This window comes from Lutra lutra, chromosome 13 (genome assembly GCF_902655055.1).
Source record: "Lutra lutra chromosome 13, mLutLut1.2, whole genome shotgun sequence".
NCBI lineage: Eukaryota > Metazoa > Chordata > Mammalia > Carnivora > Mustelidae > Lutra > Lutra lutra.
The window spans coordinates 94,698,642-94,715,980 of record NC_062290.1 but is presented as its reverse complement, the minus strand read 5'-3'; the positions used below and the strand labels follow the sequence as shown (position 1 = coordinate 94,715,980).

General features: G+C 61.9%; 2 protein-coding genes across 20 annotated transcripts; both read right to left on the bottom strand.

The window, feature by feature from the left end:
- Positions 1-14: 14 nt before the first annotated feature.
- CCDC183 (coiled-coil domain containing 183) lies at positions 15-10,793 on the bottom strand. 4 transcript variants are annotated; one of them, XM_047698995.1, is made up of 14 exons: positions 8,892-10,791; positions 8,295-8,416; positions 7,765-7,842; positions 7,422-7,589; positions 7,190-7,294; positions 5,000-5,122; positions 3,589-3,714; positions 3,437-3,491; positions 2,812-2,912; positions 2,061-2,221; positions 1,649-1,817; positions 1,448-1,558; positions 1,282-1,378; positions 15-392 (listed from the first exon to the last, which is right to left on the bottom strand). In XM_047698995.1, exons 1-14 carry the CDS (start codon positions 8,959-8,961, stop codon positions 274-276), a joined length of 1,605 nt encoding a protein of 534 aa, XP_047554951.1. In that variant the 5' UTR covers positions 8,962-10,791; the 3' UTR covers positions 15-273. The 4 variants fall into 4 exon arrangements, with proteins under 4 accessions (XP_047554951.1, XP_047554950.1, XP_047554949.1 ...); XM_047698994.1 differs by having other exon boundaries at positions 1,282-1,558; positions 8,892-10,793; XM_047698993.1 differs by having other exon boundaries at positions 1,448-1,817; positions 8,892-10,792.
- A 592-nt stretch (positions 10,794-11,385) lies between these two features.
- Positions 11,386-13,251, bottom strand: TMEM141 (transmembrane protein 141). Of its 16 annotated transcripts, none has more exons than XR_007122173.1 (5): positions 13,130-13,250; positions 12,774-12,840; positions 12,520-12,644; positions 12,133-12,240; positions 11,386-11,823 (listed from the first exon to the last, which is right to left on the bottom strand). XR_007122173.1 is itself a non-coding variant. In XM_047699003.1 (5 exons), exons 1-5 carry the CDS (start codon positions 13,181-13,183, stop codon positions 11,763-11,765), a joined length of 429 nt encoding a protein of 142 aa, XP_047554959.1. In that variant the 5' UTR covers positions 13,184-13,250; the 3' UTR covers positions 11,386-11,762. The 16 variants fall into 16 exon arrangements, 14 of the variants coding, with proteins under 14 accessions (XP_047554959.1, XP_047554958.1, XP_047554961.1 ...); XM_047699003.1 differs by having other exon boundaries at positions 12,465-12,603; XM_047699002.1 differs by having other exon boundaries at positions 12,520-12,703; positions 13,130-13,249.
- Positions 13,252-17,339: the final 4,088 nt, after the last annotated feature.

Sequence of the window (17,339 nt, the reverse complement as noted above, 5' to 3'; positions counted from 1 at the left end):
GAGCGGAGCCACGTCGGCCGGCCGGTCCTCGGAGCTGTCCCCCTGCTTTCGGGGTGGGCCTCACGGCCGTCCGCGTCCTCGCTGGGCCCACCCCCGACTCACCCCTCAACCCCGGACCCACACCCAATATCCCACTTTTCCGCCCGCCTCCCAGCGTGACCCCCACTTCTGCGGCCGCCGGGTTCGTGCCGAGACTGCCGTCCCCGGTGTCCCCAGCCGTCCTGGAAAAATGTTTATTTGTGTAACGAAGAGCCGGCGGGGCCGGGGCGGGGGCTACTTCTTCTTCTTCTTGGCCGCCTTGAGCCGGCCCTCCAGCAGCCGCTGGGCCTGCCGCTTGATCTCGGCGCGCGAGGGCACGTAGCTGTGGTCCACGTCCGCGAACTGGAAGGTTTCTGGAAAGGAGGGCGAGGAGGAGGGCGCCCGCCTCCGCTCCGGCTCGGTCAGCGCGCGTGCCTCCCGGGGCCACAGGCTGGCCACTTTTTCTTAATTCCTCTCTTCCTGGTGCGCTGGCATTAGGGGCCTTACGGGCTTGGGGACAGAGGCTGCCACTCGGAGGGCCCATTCTTACCGAGGCGGAAGGCTGGCCGCTTGCAAACCGACTGATTCAGAGCCCACTCCCCCGGCCCCCTTTTCTTTTTTTTAAGAGTCTTTCTCTGACACAGAGAGAGATCACAAGCAGGCAGACGGGCAGGCAGGGGCGGGGTGAAGCAGGCTCCCCGCCCCGCAGAGAGCCAGGACCGTGAGACCAGAGACCTGAGCCCAAGGCAGAGGCTTAACCCACTGAGCCACCCAGGCGCCCCTCCCAACCCCCTTCCTCATCAAACTCTCACACCAAGCCAATATTCTCCCTCTAAATCAACACAGGGTCGGGCACCAGGCAACTGGGAACAGCTCCTGTGCCCCACGCCCCCAGCATTACTCAGCCCATCGGAAGCTGTTTTCCCTGTCCTCCACCTGCTCTTTCCTGCGGAAACTCCAAGAAAGGCTCTGGCCTAGGCCGTTCCCTCACTCCTCTCTGGACTCCCCCCAAGGCAGTGATGCTCCCACATGTTCAGGAAATGTTACAAATTCTCCTTTCAATGGCATCAGCTTCTGTTTCCTCACTGTCACTTCCCTAAATTATAATCCTGTGGGTGCGGGGCATACACCCTCTCAGTCCTTGTGGCACTGCACCCCTCCCCACCCCGGGGCCCTGTGCCTCCAGGCTGTCCCAGTCAGACGGAGCCATCTGCCACTTGTTCCTCCCTTCCTCCCCATGGCTGGGTAGCCCCGAGGCTGTACCTATCATATCGTCCTCCAGGTCCTCAAAGCTGACCCTGGTGTTGTGCTTCTCCTTCAGAGTCGAGGTCTCTAGGGTATCCCTCACCTTTGTGTCAACCTGCAGGGCACAGGCGACTGTCAGCTCCAGGGGAACGGGGGCCGGTGGGCACACCCAGCCTCCAGCTACCTCCTCGGTGATGGACAGCGTCTGCACTCTGTCGGCCAGGTACAGCAGCTTTGCTTCGCAGTAAGCCAGCTTGCCGAACATGTCGAGGCTGTCGGAGAGCGCCACTTCTTTCTGTGGGCCGGGAGGAGGGTCCTGTCTCTCCTCTGGCTTCTCCCAGGACCTCTGCAGACAGCTCCAACCCCCCACCCCCACAGCTGGCACCTGGGCTGTGGGCAGGGCAATGCCAATCAGCCGGATGAAGAGGTTGTCGATGCCTGTCTGGACGGTCAGCAGCAGTTTCTGGCTCTTGGTCATGCTGGAGTAGGCCAGCTGGAGTCTGTCTTCCTCTTCTCTTAGCATGTCCTTCATTTTCTTCTCCACGGACTTGAAGCTGTTGAGAAGGATGGTGGCACAGATTTCGGGCCAAGGTGCCCCGAGCTAGGTGCTGTGCTAAATTCAGGGACTCTGGAATTCAGACGTGGGCGTGTGGCGCCCCTTGGCTGGGGTGCCCCAGTCCACCTGCCAGGTCCCTGCTGGCTCGTCGGCAGTGGACGCTCTTGGCTCCGAGCCGGGCCCAGCGCACATGGGCTGTTCTCGAGGGCCCCGTCGGGGGCTCTGGGGCCTGGCGGGCTACCTGGCGGAGGCGGGCGTTTCACGGAACTTCAGGATCGCCTGCTCCACTTCCAGCTTCTTCATCAGAGCCTCCAACTTCGCCCGCCGCCCCTCACAGTCCTCCGTCTGCAGCTCTAGGTTCTCCTCGGTGTTCCTCTGAGCCAGGAACTGGCCAGCGATGTCCTGGTGAGGCCAACGTGGGGGCAAGCGGGTGTGGGCCCGGTGGGCACAAGCCCCCCCAAGACCGGGACTGGTTTCTTCTGGGCGCCTCCCCATGGTCGGGATGATAGTGACTGTGGCCAGGCACTGGGCCCAGTGCTCTCTGCAGGTCAGCACATGGGACCCATACCACAAGCCGAGAGGGCAGACAGCCAAGGTAGAGACAGGAGAGCGCCCCTCAAAGACTGCTGCGCTCGGAGCCACTTGTCTGAGGATGGACAAGCTCACGTCAGGGCCAAGGACGGGAACTAAGGCTTACTGATGATAAACCCACATCAGGTTAAATGGAAGGGCCAGGCAGAGGCGGCCTCTCATGTCCTAGGGGTTTGGGAAGGGATGGAATTATAGGTGGGGGTCTCGGCACTTGGATCCTCAAATCCCAGCAGGCTCCGAGCAGCCGTTGGCAAGTGACTCGGAGACGCTGGCACCTCTCCACTCTCAGCCGTGGGGGTGGCGGCTCTGTGTCCCTTCGTTCAGGAGGCTCAGCCAGGCCTTGGGCTGGGGCAGGGGCTCCTTGCCTCCCACCCTCCCTCAGGAGAGCCAGGGAGAGGTACCCAGAGGTGGGAGCACCGCACCGCTGTCTTCACTTTCTCCACCAAAGCGGTCACATCTGTCTGGTACTTGATGTCCGCCTTGGAGGTCTCTCTTTTTCTCACTGGTAAGAGCAGAGAGGAAGGTGGCCAGCATTCAGGAAGAGCGTGGGAGCTCGGCTCGAGGCCACCAAACACGTCTGTGCATGCCAGAGAGCTGGGCAGGACTCATCAGACCTGCCTGTACTTTTGTCCTGCCCCCCCCCCCAGCTGGCCCTTCCAGGGTGCCCCAGGGCGACTCCGTCCAGAAACAGCCTGGTATGGGGGCTTTGCGGTGCTTCTCAACACCAGCCCAAGGGTCCAGGGGGCCGGACTTGTCCCTTCTGGGGAATCACTGGGGGATGGAGCCCTGGGGTACCATGGGACAGCGGAGAAGCTGGGGTCCTGACCACACCTGGCAGCGAGCCCAAGGCTGCGGGCCGTGGCTGTTGGCACTCAGCCCCTGCAGGTAGAGCCGGGAGAGGCGGGAGGCTCCCTCGCCCCTGCCGCTGCAGGTGCACCTGACCTTACAGAGACCTGACTGGGTGGCCTGAGCCCTTGCTGGCCTCTTGGGACCCTGGCTGGGGGCGGCAGAGAGCTGAGCGCTCACCTTTCACGGTCTCTGTACCCATCAGATTGGAGGGGAAGTCCAGGTCCCGCCGGCCCTAGTGGGAAGGGGAGGATGAGGTGAGCAGCGCCCTCTGCTGGGGAGCGGCCACCCAGTGTCTGTCATGCTGCAGTGGGGATCCTACGGGGACTCACCCGGCGGTACTTCTCGTTGGTCTCTTTCGTGTGGATCTTGTCAATCAACTTTTTCTGCTGATTGAGCTGGTTCTCGCGAGCCCTGCGCTCCTGGATGAAAGTCGCCTCCCCTTGCCGCATGTTCATCTGGGGACAGGGGAGGTGGGGCGTGGTCATGTCTCGCCAAGACCCCGTGGTGTAAGTCCAGTATTCAGTTTCAGTCCCATCTCTCAGATCTGGGAATAGCATTGGAGGCTCTCGGCTGCGCCCGTCTTCCTAAAATGCTCCTGCCTGATAGCTTTCAACAGCCTTCCTGCCTCCCACCCTCCTCTCTGGCCTCTCCCCTCTCCCCGGCCTCTGAGGGATGCCGCCTTCCCCTTCCACTCCTCTGCTGGAGTCGCTGGCCCCAGCCGTAGCCAGGGCTCGGGGCTCCCATTTCTCTTGGTGCCTGGGCTCCCCGCTGCCTTGGCGGGCTCCACTGAGAACTCACTCAATGGGGAGTGATTCCACCTGTCTAAAAAGGAACCTGACATCTTCCCCCAAACCCTGTCTCCTTCCACATGTCCTATTTTAGTGGCTAAACCCATCATCCACCCGCACCTGTCTGTGCATCCTGGATGGGGCTCTCCCACTCCCCAACCACATCTCGCTCGGCACCAGACTCCTTTGGGTGACCATGAGAGACTTCTGAGCCCGGTTGACTTTAGGTACCCAGGGCTACAACTGGCCCATCCCAGGCGACCAGCATCTGGACTGTGGTTCCTTTCTGTCTCTGCAGCCGGACCACACCTGGTTTTGAAATGCAGATCTGATCCCATCACCCCTGTGTCTCCTCCCAGAGCTCCAGGTTGGGTGGGGGGCCAGGAGCTAAACCCCAGCCACATCTGCCTCCCCACACTCGCAGACTCCGTTCCTCTGCATCTTCTCTGCTCCAGCCACTTGCTCCCCCTTTGGCCTGGTTATGCCCCAGGACTTTTGTTGTCCTTCAACCTCCAGGGCTTGGGAATCTCCAACCTCCAGAGCCCCACTCAAGGATCGCCTCCCTGAGCAGGTAAGTGCCCCAGGATGGCCCCACGTCACCCACTCCTCTCTCTGCAGCACAGGCCAATGGTGTGGTGACATTTCTTCATGGATGGCTGGATGGCTTGGTACGCTGTCCCTTCGTGAGGATGAAGCATGCCTGACTGGCAGGCAGACTGGGTGACGGGATGGTCCCTGCCTGGGCCAGGCGAGATCCCTCCTGTGTCTCCCTTCAGGCTCCCATGCCTGGTGGGACCCTCTGTGTCCAGGGCCATCATGTGTGAGCAGAGCAGGCTCGTGGGGTAGCCACTGATGGCAGGCTCTGTGGGTCTGGGGTGTTCCTGTGGACCCTGGGCCGGATGGGTCTGCAAGGGAGCCCTGTGGGACCCCCAGCCGTGGGGCTTGAGCTCACCTTGACCTCATCTGTAATCATCATGGCATCCTGGGACATGACTGTCATGTCTGACAGTTCTGAGCAGTAGTCGTCCACCAGATTCTGTAGCTTGTCCAGCTCCATGGGGTACCCGGTCAGCTCCTGCATTGAACGGGGCAAGAGCAGGGGCGCCCGATGATGCCATCGGTTGAGTGTCCCACTTGTGATTTTGGCTCAGGTCATACGTGAGATCAAGCCCCAAGTTGGACTCTGTGCCGGGTGCAGAGCTTAAGATTCTCTCTCCCTCCTCTGCACTCTCCCGTGCACACTCTTTATCTAAAATAAATAAATCTAGGGGCGCCTGGGTGGCTCAGTGGGTTGAGCCGCTGCTTTCGGCTCGGGTCATGATCTCGGGGTCCTGGGATCGAGCCCCGCATCGGGCTCTCTGCTCAGCAGGGAGCCTGCTTCCTCCTCTCTCTCTGCCTGCCTCTCTGCCTGCTTGTGATCTCTCTCTGTCAAATAAATAAATAAAATCTTTAAGGAAAAAAAAAAAATAAATAAATCTAAAAAAAAAAAAAAAAGGCAAGAGCAGGGCCTGTGGCCAACCAGATGCTGCACTTTCAGAGTGGATGATGCCTGCCCCCAACTCCTTATCCTAGACTGCGTGAGCCCCGAGGATGGCGATGGGGTGTCCCACTGTGGGAGGAGTGACCGCAACCCAGGGAGCCTGCTGCTAGGGACTGGCTGCTGTCCGAAGTGAGGCAGGGAGGCTCAACACAGAGATGTGTGGTCAGAGACTCGGAGCTCAAGGCCAAGGCTGCCCTGACCAGCCGGCTGTGGGAACTCGGGAAAGCCACTTAACCTCTCGGAGTGTCCCCATCTGTCGATAATGGCTCTTTCGGAAGGTAGCTGTCAGAATGTGTTGAGACGGTATAACGAGGTATTGAGCTCAGAGCCAGGTTCATAAATACCCAATATATCTGACTTAGTATCTTGTTACTGGTTACTACAATGTAGAATCTTTGCTAGTTTTTTTTTTTTTAACATAGATGCCTATGGGAGTTATTTTTTTAAATGCCTATGTTCTGGGGTGCCTGGGTGGCTCAGCTGGTTGGGTATCCGACTCTTGCTGTCGTCTCAGGTGTTGATCTCAGGGCTGTGAGTTCAAGCCCTATGCTGGTATCCACGCTGGGCGTGGAGCCCAATTAAGAAAACAATGTGTCTGTTCTGCAAAGAACATGCCCCTGGGGGGACATAATGCTCCCAGATGAAGGAGAGCTGGACCCAGGAGTGCAGCGGGCGCAGGGTTGTGAGGAGCCCAGGAAGGCAAGGTGGCAGGGCCTGCAGCTGGGTGTCTAGGAACAGGGCGCCGGGCCAAGAGGGACAGGCAGGAGGACCTCAGTGCCTGGCTCTGTGGCCACCGGCGGGAACCAGAGGGTTGTGACTCCAGCCAGCAGAGCTGCAGTGCCCACACCACCCTCCGCCCCCACCACACTTCCGCCGGCCACCCACCTGGCTGCCCGTGCACCAGCCTCAGGATGAGGGAGTTGGGAGAACTCCCTCACTGTCCCTGCCCCTCCTGCCACCCCGCTCCTCGCAGCACCATGGCACCCCCGTCCAGCCCCCCTGTCTCCTCACCCTCCCCCTCCCCATGGAGAGAGGCCCTGCCTCCCAGTGGGACTCATGGACCCTGGGGGCTTCCTTCAGGACTCTTCTCCTGGGGGCGGGGGGGGGGGGTGGTAGCCGGCTTGGAAGAAGTGAGCAGCAAGCTCGAGGTTACCGGCCTGCTCAGAGGTGGCTTGTCCTCTATAACAGGGAACTTTCTGAGGGCTCAGGACCCATTTTTGCCCTCAGAGGCCAGGCAAATGACAAAGAATGGGGCAAAACACAACGCTGAGCCATCAAATACACGCGAGAAAACCCACACAATTCTGATACATCCCATGATATGCCTTTTGAAGTAGCAAATAACAAGTGTCCAGACAGGTACACCGTGCCCCTGCTCAGCGGGGTCCCAAAGCAGGGGTCTGTCCTTGGGGCACACTGGCCTGAAGGGAGTTGCAGCCCTTCCCCTCCGCGGGTAGTGGGGGGGCAGCAGGGGGCGTGGTCCCGCCCGGAGGCTCCTGTCCCCACTGAGATGCCAGCCCTGCACCTAGTCTGGGTCCTGAGACCCCCGGCGCCCGCGGCCAGATGGCTTCCCTGGGCTGGGGGCTGGGGTGAGGGGCTCACTTTCTTCAGGTAGTCCAGCAGGCTCACGTACAGCAGGTGGATGTTCTGACTTGTGGTGATCTTGACCATGGTCTTTTCAATGTTGTTCTCCAGCTGGCGGATGACCTGGGGGGGCCCGAGGGCACACTGGGCTTAGGGACACACCACCCGGTTGCCCACCTGGAGGCTGCGCTTTCTTCCGGGGAGGGCGGTGTCTCACCTAGCCCCGCCCCCGAGGCCCCGCCCCCGCCACCTGCAGCAGGTGCAGCTCCTCCTTGGTGGCGGCCGGCTGGCTCCTCAGGCTGGCCAGCTCCAGCTGCAGGCTCTCCAGCTTCCGGCCCCGCCGCCGCGCCAGGTGGATCAGCACGTTGTGTGCGTTCACGCGGTCGAACACGTACTTTCGCAGCTTCTCCCGCGCCACCTGGGTCAGGGAGGACACGGCCCGCTCGTGGGTGTGCGCGGGGAGCCGGCTCGCAGCGGGGCTGGAGGGGCGGGACCCCGGGATCGGGACGGGCTCCGCAGCGCCCTTTAGTGGTGGTAGTGGGAGGTGCGCACTGGCTGGGCGAGGCCGAGGGGTCCCCCCCCTGCCACCTTACCTCCATGGAGGAGCGGCCGTGCGCCAGCCTCATGGACACGTCCTTCCTGCAAGCCTTGGAAATGGTCTCCTGGTCATACTGCAGAGCGGCAGTGGCTGAGCTGGGGTCTGTGTGTACCCCCAGACCCCCATCCTTCCAGGCATTCTCCCCTGGCCTCTTCTACCCTGTGCTAGCCCAACAGCAAGGCCCCATCCAGACCATTCCAGCTGAGATGTGATGGGAATCTGGAGAAGAGGACCCAGGTCTCCCCTCCAAGGCCAGAGAGAGGGGCCTGTGCTGTAGGGGGTAGCCCCCCAAAAGGACCCCAGTCAGGCCCACCCTGCCTGCCAGACTTTTGGGAGTGACTGGAGCTAGGGGAACAGGTCTTGGGAAGCCCCTCCCCAGGATGCCCCCTGGCTCCAGAAGGGCAGGGGAGGGAGGAGAAGAGAAGGTGCCTGCCCTCTACTTGAGTGTGGGACTGTTGCAGCAGTGCATGCCCCTGCCCCCCAGCCCCAGCCAGGGGTCTGCAGGGAGAGGACGGGACTGCTCACCTTTTTGGCCAAAGCCCAGTCTTGGGTCCCGCGACGGATGCTGCTGCGCAGGAGGGCCAGCGTGCTTTTGTTCTTGGCCGTCTTCTCCTTTACCGCTTGGATTTGCAGTGCCCGGCATTGCTCTGGGGTAGGGAGTGGGGGCGAAGGGGCAGAGGCCAGGGGGCCAGAATGTGGGCGGGTCTGGATCCCCGAGCTGAGGGGGCTCCACACCGGGGCAGGCAGGAGAACGCTGATCCCGCTGATCCCACGGCGCAGTCCTTCCTCCCACCGCTCGGGGTCATCGGCTTCCTGGCTCAACGGTGTTTATGGGGATGGCTGTGCGGGGCACATCCTTGGATCCCTTCCAGACCCGCGGGCCAGGGAAACAGGTGGGTCCTTTCCTGTCTCCTCCAGCTTTGGGGCTCGCGGTGCTCACACATCTCTTTGAAGCCCCCCTGCGTGGCAGCCCCTTTGGTCCCTTCTCGTAGGTCTGTTTGGGGGGGGGGGTGGCCACTAGCCCTTGTTTGCCCTGGACTGGCCTGTGTTAAATCTGAGAGCCTCTGAGCCCAGGAAGGGGCCAGGCAGGCCAGGCAGGGTGGTCCCCTGGGGGCGGCTCACCCTGGAGCCGAGTGATTGTCTTCAGTTCCTGGATCTGCTCGTCCGTCTCTGCCTCGCTGCGCGTCTTCATGGTGGCCCTCGGAGTCCTCTCGGGCCCCTCTGCACCTCCCACCCTCCCTGTGCTGGGCCTGCTCGGCAGAACTGCCCGCAGTTCAGGTTGTCCCCGGAATCTCCACCCATTGTGATGGGGGCCAAGGTTCTCGATGTCCAGTTCAGGGAACCCTGGCGATCCTGGCCCGCCCTGCCCCCACCCACTGCCCCGAGCGAGCCTGGGGGGTTGTCCCCTGGATGTGTGTCTTATGGCTGCTCTCGGCTCGGGGGTATTGGAGGAGGTGCCTTCCACAGGACGTGATCTGTGGTGGTTTGACACTGTACCCCACACCAGCCCCCCGTACCCTCCACACCTCCACGCTGTCCTCCACTGAGTCTCCTAACTAAAACTTCCCACCTCTGCCTTATGGGATCTCCGTTCTCTCACCACACCCCAGGCTCAGACTCCACACCCTGGACGACCTGGCTTGTGAGATCCCACCTCTCCCTGCCTTTTGCCTGCTGCCTGGAGCCTGTCCTGCTATGCCTCTGCCTCCTTGGGGAATTCCTGGGTCTAGCTCTAGGTGTCATTTACTCTGGGAGGGGTCACCCCAGCCCACGCTGCTCTTGGAGTTGTATGCCCTGAACCCCTGACAGCCTGGGATCCCAGGGGTGCATAGCAGCTAGGTTACTGTTTCCGGCCACGCTGCATGAATTTGCTGGAGCTGCCATAACAGAGTGCCACAGCCCGTGTGGCTGCCACCGTGGAAATTTATTGTCTCATATCCTGGAGGCTGAAAGTCTGAGATCGGAGTGCTGGCAGGGCTGGTTCCTCCTGTGCTAGGAGACGGCCATCTTCTCGCTGCGCCCCCACAAGTTCGTCCCTCTGCTCATGTCTGTGTCCTCCCCTCAGAAGGACACAGGCCAGACGGGATCAGGGCTCCCCACCCATTTTAATGCAATCATTTCTTTAAAGGCCTTGTCTCCAAATGCAGTCATATTCCAAGGTCCTGGGTGTTAGGGCTGTGATGTGTAAATTTCGGGACACGCAGTTCATAACCATGGCCCTCAGGCTAAGACCCCACACAGGGGTCACTTCCTGGTCATTGCCACTTTTTAAGAAAGTGAGTCCCATCCCACTTAAAACCACAGGCTCACCTTCTGCCATCCCTCTGAGGCCTCAGGGGTTTGGAAGGACCAGTCATAGGCATCCCCCTGCCCCCTGTTCTCCCTGGGCGGCAGGCAAAGCCTGCTTGCTGTCCCTCAGTATTGGTTCTCCCTTGTTCCTCAAGCCCCTGAACTTTAGTGGGGTACATGGCTGCCCAGAACGAGGCGGTCCTCCTAGGCGTGTACCCCATGACTTAATTTTGGCTGATGGAGGGTAAGCCCAAGTGGTGAGTGAACTGTCCTCTTCCCTAGTGACTGGGATGAAGGCACGATGGCTGGAGCTGGCACAGCTGCCCGAGACCATGAGGTGCACCCGGAAGAGAGGCCACAGCAGGGGGGACAGCAGGGACAGCAGGGGGCAGACTGGAGGGAGGCCTTGAGTACCTGTCAGCCCTGGATCACCCACCTGGACCATTACATGAAAGAAAACCCCGACCCTCGCTCGCTCACACCATGGTTATCTCGGACTTTGCCTTCCCACGCACCGATTCCCTGGTGCACAGTAGGCACTCAGCGTTCTTCTCAATGACCGGCTAGGCCGGGAGGTGCAGGAGTTGGGCTGGGGCTGGAGCAGCATGGCTCCAGGTCGTGGGCCTTCGGTGTGACCAGGAGGGCAGCTGTCCAGGATGATGGATTTGCCCAGCTTTTACGTCATCGCTGCCTCTCCCTCCGTTGGGTGTGTGGGGCGGCGTGTAGTCGTGCCCACTAGAGCTTTCCCTCCCTGTGGACGGAACTCCAGTAAGCTAGCTCTGGCCGCCCTCCACCCTTTACTTCCCCCTGCCTGGAGTGAAGTGACTTCATCTGACAGGTGTGTTTGGAATGGTAGGTGGATAGGCATGGCCACTTCCTGTGCCTTGAGTCCCGGGGGCCAGGCGCTACCCGGCCGCACACCCCTGCTTTGCTCCTTCATGGCTGGATGTGTGCAAGCAGACCCCGTGTGGGAAGGCCTGCGGAACCGTTGGATTCTGGGGCTGTGCTGGGAACTGCCCTCCAGTGTCAGTGTATGGCGCCGAGGGGACATCTGTCTCCTATTTTCTTACTGCTTTGACCTGCTTCCCAATGGTTGCATTTTTTTATTTTATTTTTTTAAAGATTTTATTTATTTATTTGACAGACAGAGATCACAAGTAAGCCCAGAGGCAGGCAGAGAGAGAGAAGGGAAGCAGGCTCCCTGCCGAGCAGAGAACCGGATGCGGGGCTCCATCCCAGGACCCTGAGATCATGACCTGAGCTGAAGGCAGAGGCTTAACCCACTGAGCCACTCAGGCGCCCCTTCCCGATGGTTTTAGAACTCAGCTGGGAAAAGGCAAAGCATTTATTTGTGCAGCATGCCCCTGCAGCAGCTGTCCCCTCGGACTGTGGGGGACGCCAGGGCCAGACAGGGAGTGTCAGAGCACCAGGGCCTGCAGAAGTCCCTTCCACCAAGTGCCCAGGGCCTCTCTGATGCTCTCCAGCTCTCAGCGTCCACCATGTTTCTCACTGCCCTCTGGGAGGCCAACCACTGCAGGGACAGCCCCTCTGGTGTGACCTGGGCAGTAGCAAAGGTTTGCACAGGGTTGGCAGACCTCCCATGACTGTCCGCAGGGGACACCGCTGGGTCACCTTAGGGTGTGAGGAGGGCCTGTGTAAGGGGGCAGGGCAAGCCTGAGGTGACGAGGCCCTGAGGGCTATGTTCTAGAAGTCTTCGGCCCCAAGTCTTCTGCGCCCCAGCTGGAGCTCTCCTAGCTGTGCCGATCTGTAGGAGGCAAAGGGAGACAGCTGGAACCACAGCCTAAGCCGCTCACCAGATGGACACAGGCCTGAGGTCAGCAGCTTGGGATGCTGACCTCTTCTTGGGGTGTCCACCCTCCTGATCCTGCCCTCCCTCCTGCCCAAGGGGCTCAGGAAGGTCTGGCTGCTGCATGCTACACTCAGACCCTCCAGGATGGACAGGCCAGAGGGGAGAGGCCCTGTCCGGTCTATACCTTGGGCCGCGGGTTTGCCTGCCAGAACCTCTGGCCCCAGAGCCTCAGGTCCTGCTTTCCAGTACCCTCTGGCCTCTCACCTGCGCCCCTGTCTTCGGGGAGCTGCCCCGTCTCCAGGAAGAGCCAGAGGTTGCTGCATCTGTGCGACTCCACTCGGGTCACCCAGTAGCTGGCCACCGAGCCTGTAACTGGGGAGCAGGGGCCACGGGCCAGTTGGGCTGTGGGCCTGGGCCTCTGCACTTCTCAGGGAAAGGGGACCTGGGCCCAGGCTTCTTCCCGGCAGAGGGTCTGGTGGGCTTGGCAGGACTCGCCCCGAGAACTGGGACCCCCTCCCAGGAGGTGGGGATGCGCGGGACCACGGCCTCCCCACCCCAGTGGGCACCCCCCCCCCCCGCCGGAAAGCCAGCATCACCTCTGGCGACTCGGGTGCGTGTCAAAGCGGGAGGCACAGCCCCTGGGGTACCCACCCACGGCCACGAGCACGTGCCACTGGAAGGGGTACGGGAACTTCCTCCGGACGAACATCTGCAGGCCGAAGGCGGCGCCGGTGCCTGCCAGAGCCAAGGTCCCCATCGGCCAGCCTGTCCACCGCCTGGGCGCCCACAGCAGCGGTCAGGCTCCCAGCCTCCGAGGACGGGGACCGGACGGCACCTGCTGGGCACTCGGGTGAGACGGGAAGGTGAGGTCTGTCCGGACCCCAGGACGTCTGGACCCAGCCTACCTGCGACAAAGCTGAAAATGCCCTTCACGAAGGCCTTCGACTGGCACGCGGCGTACTCCCCCAGCCCCTGCGGTGGCGGAGGGGTGAGGGCTCAGTCCCCCCGTCTTTCACAGGCCCTCCGTCCCGCCGTCGGGCACACTCGGGCCGCGGGGAGCGGGACCACGCGTCGTGAGGGCCTGGGGGCTTGCCCACACCTGCCTCCATGTCCACCCAGGCTGCCCCGATCCCCACAACGGGAGCGTCCTCCCGCCTTGTCTCCCTTCCCTGAGGAGGGTAGCCCGCCACCGAGCCCCCACCCGCCGCGCTCAAGTCAGCTTCTGAGGTCCGGGGCCCGCGTGCCAGGCCGGCGTTCTCACCGGGTGCTTGGCGGCCACGGCGACGTCCACCCGGGACAGGCCCAGGTTCACCATGGCTGGCAGGTCACCCGTAGCGGGAGGGCGGAGCCTGCGCGCGACGTGCGGGGGGCGGGGCGAGCAGGGGGCGGAGCCTGTGAGGGACGTGCGTGGGGGCGGGGGCGGGACCCGCGTGAGACAGGCGGAGGGGCGGGTGCGAACAGGGGCGGAGCCTACGCGGGCCGCGCGCTGGGGGAGGTGGAGCGAAGAGGGGGCGGAGCCTTGCAGGACGCGCGGGCGGGGGCGGAGGGGCGGGGGCGAACGGGGCGGAGCCTGGGCGGGACAGGCGAAGGGGCTGGGACGAGCTCGCAGGAGGGGTGGGGCTGGGGGGACCTGAGAGAAGGCGGGGAAGGCCGAGGGTCTGAGTGATGGCAGAGAGTCTGGGGTGTGGACTCAGGTGGTCTTTGAAGTAGAGGGGGAATGAGACTGGGTCTGGCCAGGTCTCCTGGGGGAGAGTGGGCGTCAGTTTAGGTCGCCGGTCAGAACATTGAAGTCCTAGGTGGCGCGTGGGCTTGGGAATGGACATGGCTTGGGGGTCGCGTGGCCTATGGGAGGGTCCAGCTCCCCTGTATGCCCCAGCCACAGGGGAGAGGCCAGCTACCTCCGGGCCTGAGGATGAGGCCCCCTGAGTGGGGGGCAGCCTCTGTCCAGCGGCCAAGGCTGGGCATTCTGGGTGGGCCAGACACCCCCGCCCACCGCCCCCCGCCTGCCCCCCGGCTCTGGCTCTGCACTAGATGGTAGCACTGACCTGAAAAACAAGTTATTTTACCACCAACTAGGAGTTTACTGGGGAGCAGCAGAGACTTGCAATTTGGGACTTGGGAGCCACAACAAAACCGCGGATGAGGCCAACCAATGACCGCGAGGAAGTACTTTATGGAGAAGGACTGGGAGGGGTTGCTCTGAACCCAGGCCTGCTGGAGAGAAGCAAGCCCTCCGGGTGGTGAGGGCCGGGGGTCAGTTTCTTGTAGGGGAGACAGTGCACATCTTTCCCCGGTGGGGCCTGGGGCTGACGGTTCTCCCCGCCGTGGACGCCGCGTGGTCTGGCTGCCCAGAAGGCCGGGAAAGCCAGGGCAAGCTTGGGGGATGGTCGCCTTGTCCTGAGACCCAGAGCCCTAGATTCAGGTCTGCACGCAACAGGGGAGAGTGGGCTACAGGCTGGTACCCTTCCGCCTCCCCTGGCAGCGTAAGGAGGCCATCCTGTGCTGTCCACACTCCGTTTGCCAGGATGAGCTGCTTCTGCCCTTCCTACCACCTGCCTCCCCCCTGCCCACACCTGGAGGGGTGCGTGTGCGCAAGCTGATGCATCTGAGCCGGCCCCTCTTACCCGGACAGGGGTCTCCCCACCCCCCCTTTCCCCTCCTGCCCCTGCTCCCCTCCCTCCCCTCCCTCACTCTTCATCTCTCTCCCCCACCTCTTCCTTCCCCCCTCCTTGTCCTTCCCCTCCCTCCACTCCTCCTGTCTCCTCCCCTGTCCCACTCTCCCTCCTCTTTCTCCTTCCTCTTCTCAGTCCCATTCTTGTGGCTGCTCCAACGAAACTGGAGGCCCAGCAGACCACAGGAAGCCTAAAGCCTGTACCAGGGCAGCTGCCGCTCATCCAGAGGCTGACTGGAGGCAGGAAGTGTGGTCCTTGGCGGCTGAGGCCACCACCCCTGCCCTGTAAGTGCCCACGTGACTGAGAGCGCTGGGGCCTGCCCTCAGGCGCAGGACATGCCACCCCAGGAACCCACGCCCCACTGGCCTGCACACTGAAGCCAGGCTGGGGCGCAGTGGCCTGCAGCGGGTGATCAGGGTGCTGACGCTGCCTGAGGGGCAGGAGCCCTTCATGAAGTCACTGCAGGGGTGCCCAGCCCTGGCCCGTTCCCTGGAGGGACCCAGAGGGCACGTGCAAATTAGGGGAAAGTGGACAGTGTGTTTGCAAAGCAACTACCCAGATGTGAGTGGGACATGGGAGACCCCGAGGGCCGCGGCAGGAACCTAGAGCTCAGAGCAGCAGAGGGGAGCACCCCAGGTTGGGTGGGTGGGGGACCTGTTCCAGCATGTAGAGGGGGAACTGTGTAGGTGAGACCCCTGGGGACTGTAGGGGGATCTGGCTAGCACAAAGTAACCTCGATTCCCCTCCCACCTCCTGCTGGGGCCCCCTGGGGTGGAGCCCAACTGTGCAGGGGTCCAGGGGGCCCTTGACATTGTCCATGCAGCTTGGGCTGCCTCCATGGTCAGCAGGTGGAGGCTCGGGGCACCTGAGATTCTCTCTCCTGCCCCGAGGACGGGGCCCAGTTAGGAAGCACCGGGGGGCAGGAGCCTGACTGGGCTGGGCCTGGCGGAGAGATGGTCGGCAGCCCTGACCGACTATAACCGGTGAGAGTTTACCGGAAGGACAGCGGGGCTCCTGGATTAACAGGGTGCTAGAGAACCAAGAGAGCGGGTACAGGGCAGCCCGGCCGTCTGGTGAACAGGCACAGAACGAGAACCCCCAGGGCAAGAACTCAGAGCCCTGGGCCGGCCAGGGGGGCTGATGGGCAAGGCGGCAGCCCCCCACTCCTGTGCCCCTTGGTCTTCACAGTGTGACACTGGGAAGCGGTGAGGCAGGGAAGCCAGACGAGGCTCCGGGTGGAGTTTACCCTGCGGCTGTGGACAAGGCAGGCGGCGCCAGCACGCAAACCCCTGCCACGGGCTGCAGACGTGGTGGCGTGGCAGAGAGGCCCCAGGCTCTAGTGGACCTGCAGGCCGAAGCGACTTTCCTCCCTCATTTATCCACAGCTGTGAACCGAGCACCTTCTGCACCCGGACCTGGGGAGTCCGAAGCCGTCAGGCCACTGGTAGTGCCTGCTGTCCCGGAATTGAGTGGCAGTGCAGAGACAATGCGTAAACACAGAAGAAAATGCAGATTAAGCTCACAGACTGGAGGAAAGAGACGGGGCGGGGTGGGGTGTAGACCGGGGTTTGAGGAGGGCTGCTGGGAGGAGGCAGAAGCCACAAGCTGCCCAGGGAGCGGCCGGCTCCGGGCCGGTGCTGGAAATGCCACGGGGCCAGCGGGCCGGGTGTTGCCTCGGTGCGGGATGGCTCTAGATGCCGGGGCGCGTCAGATTTGTTGTCCTTGAGGTTTGCCCCCTGCTGTGTGGCCGAGGACACGGGGAGCCAATGGGTGGCTGGGTTGTGGTGAAGGCCCTGGTCAGGGACGTGCTGGGGGCCAGTGCGTTTTCTGTGGGTAGAGGGGCTGCCCTGCACCTTGAGGGCTCCTCAGGGCGTCCGAGGCTATGGTTGTCTGGGCCTTGGTCAGGCCTGCGGTTGGCGTGGGTGTACGTCCTGCCCCCACACTGTCCTTGGAGCTCTGGCCTTGGAGTGGAGTGGGACAGACTCCTTTGGCCTTCCTGTCCTCCAACTGGAGAGGTGCGTTTGGGGGAAGATTTTGTAGGTATTTTTTGCTTGTATTTATGCGTTTTATTTTTTTTTAAGATTTTATTTATTTATTTGACAGATAAGAGATCACAAGTTAGCAAAGAGGCAGAGAGAGAGAGAGGAGGAGGTAGGCTCCCCACTGAGCAGAGAGCCCGATTCGGGGCTCGATCCCAGGACCCTGGGATCATGACCTGAGCTGAAGGCAGAGGTTCAACCCACTGAGCCACCCAGGTGTCCTGTATTTATGCGTTTTAAACAGCAAAGTCTCCGTCACACATGGAACTCACTTTTTTGCTGTCAGCTCTGTGAGTTTATAGACAGATGCAGATGCGTGACCACAATCCCGGGTCCGATGGTGGCTGCGTGCCCTTCTGCTGGCCGCCAAACCTACCCACCCCCCAGCCTGCCACCGCCAAGCAGCTTCCTGTTCCTGGGCACTTGCGAATTCTGGAAGGTCTAGAAAGGTATCCCCATCTGTAGTCTTCCTGAGAAGGCCTCTCTCACCCAGGAACCAACCGTGATTTGTCCAAGCGCGTTACCTGAGTGGATGGTTTGCTCCTTCCACGCACTCCTGCCATGGACGGCCCGTCATCCACGTGGCCATGGGGGACACTTGGTGGCTTCTGCTTCTGGGTAGTTTTGAATAAAGCCCTCCAAACACCCACGCGCAGGGGTTTTTCCAATTTTTCATTTTTCTCATGTAAACACTGAGGTGTGCGATTGTCAAATTGTCCGGGAAATGAGTGTGTCCCTTTCTGAGAACCCACCACATGGT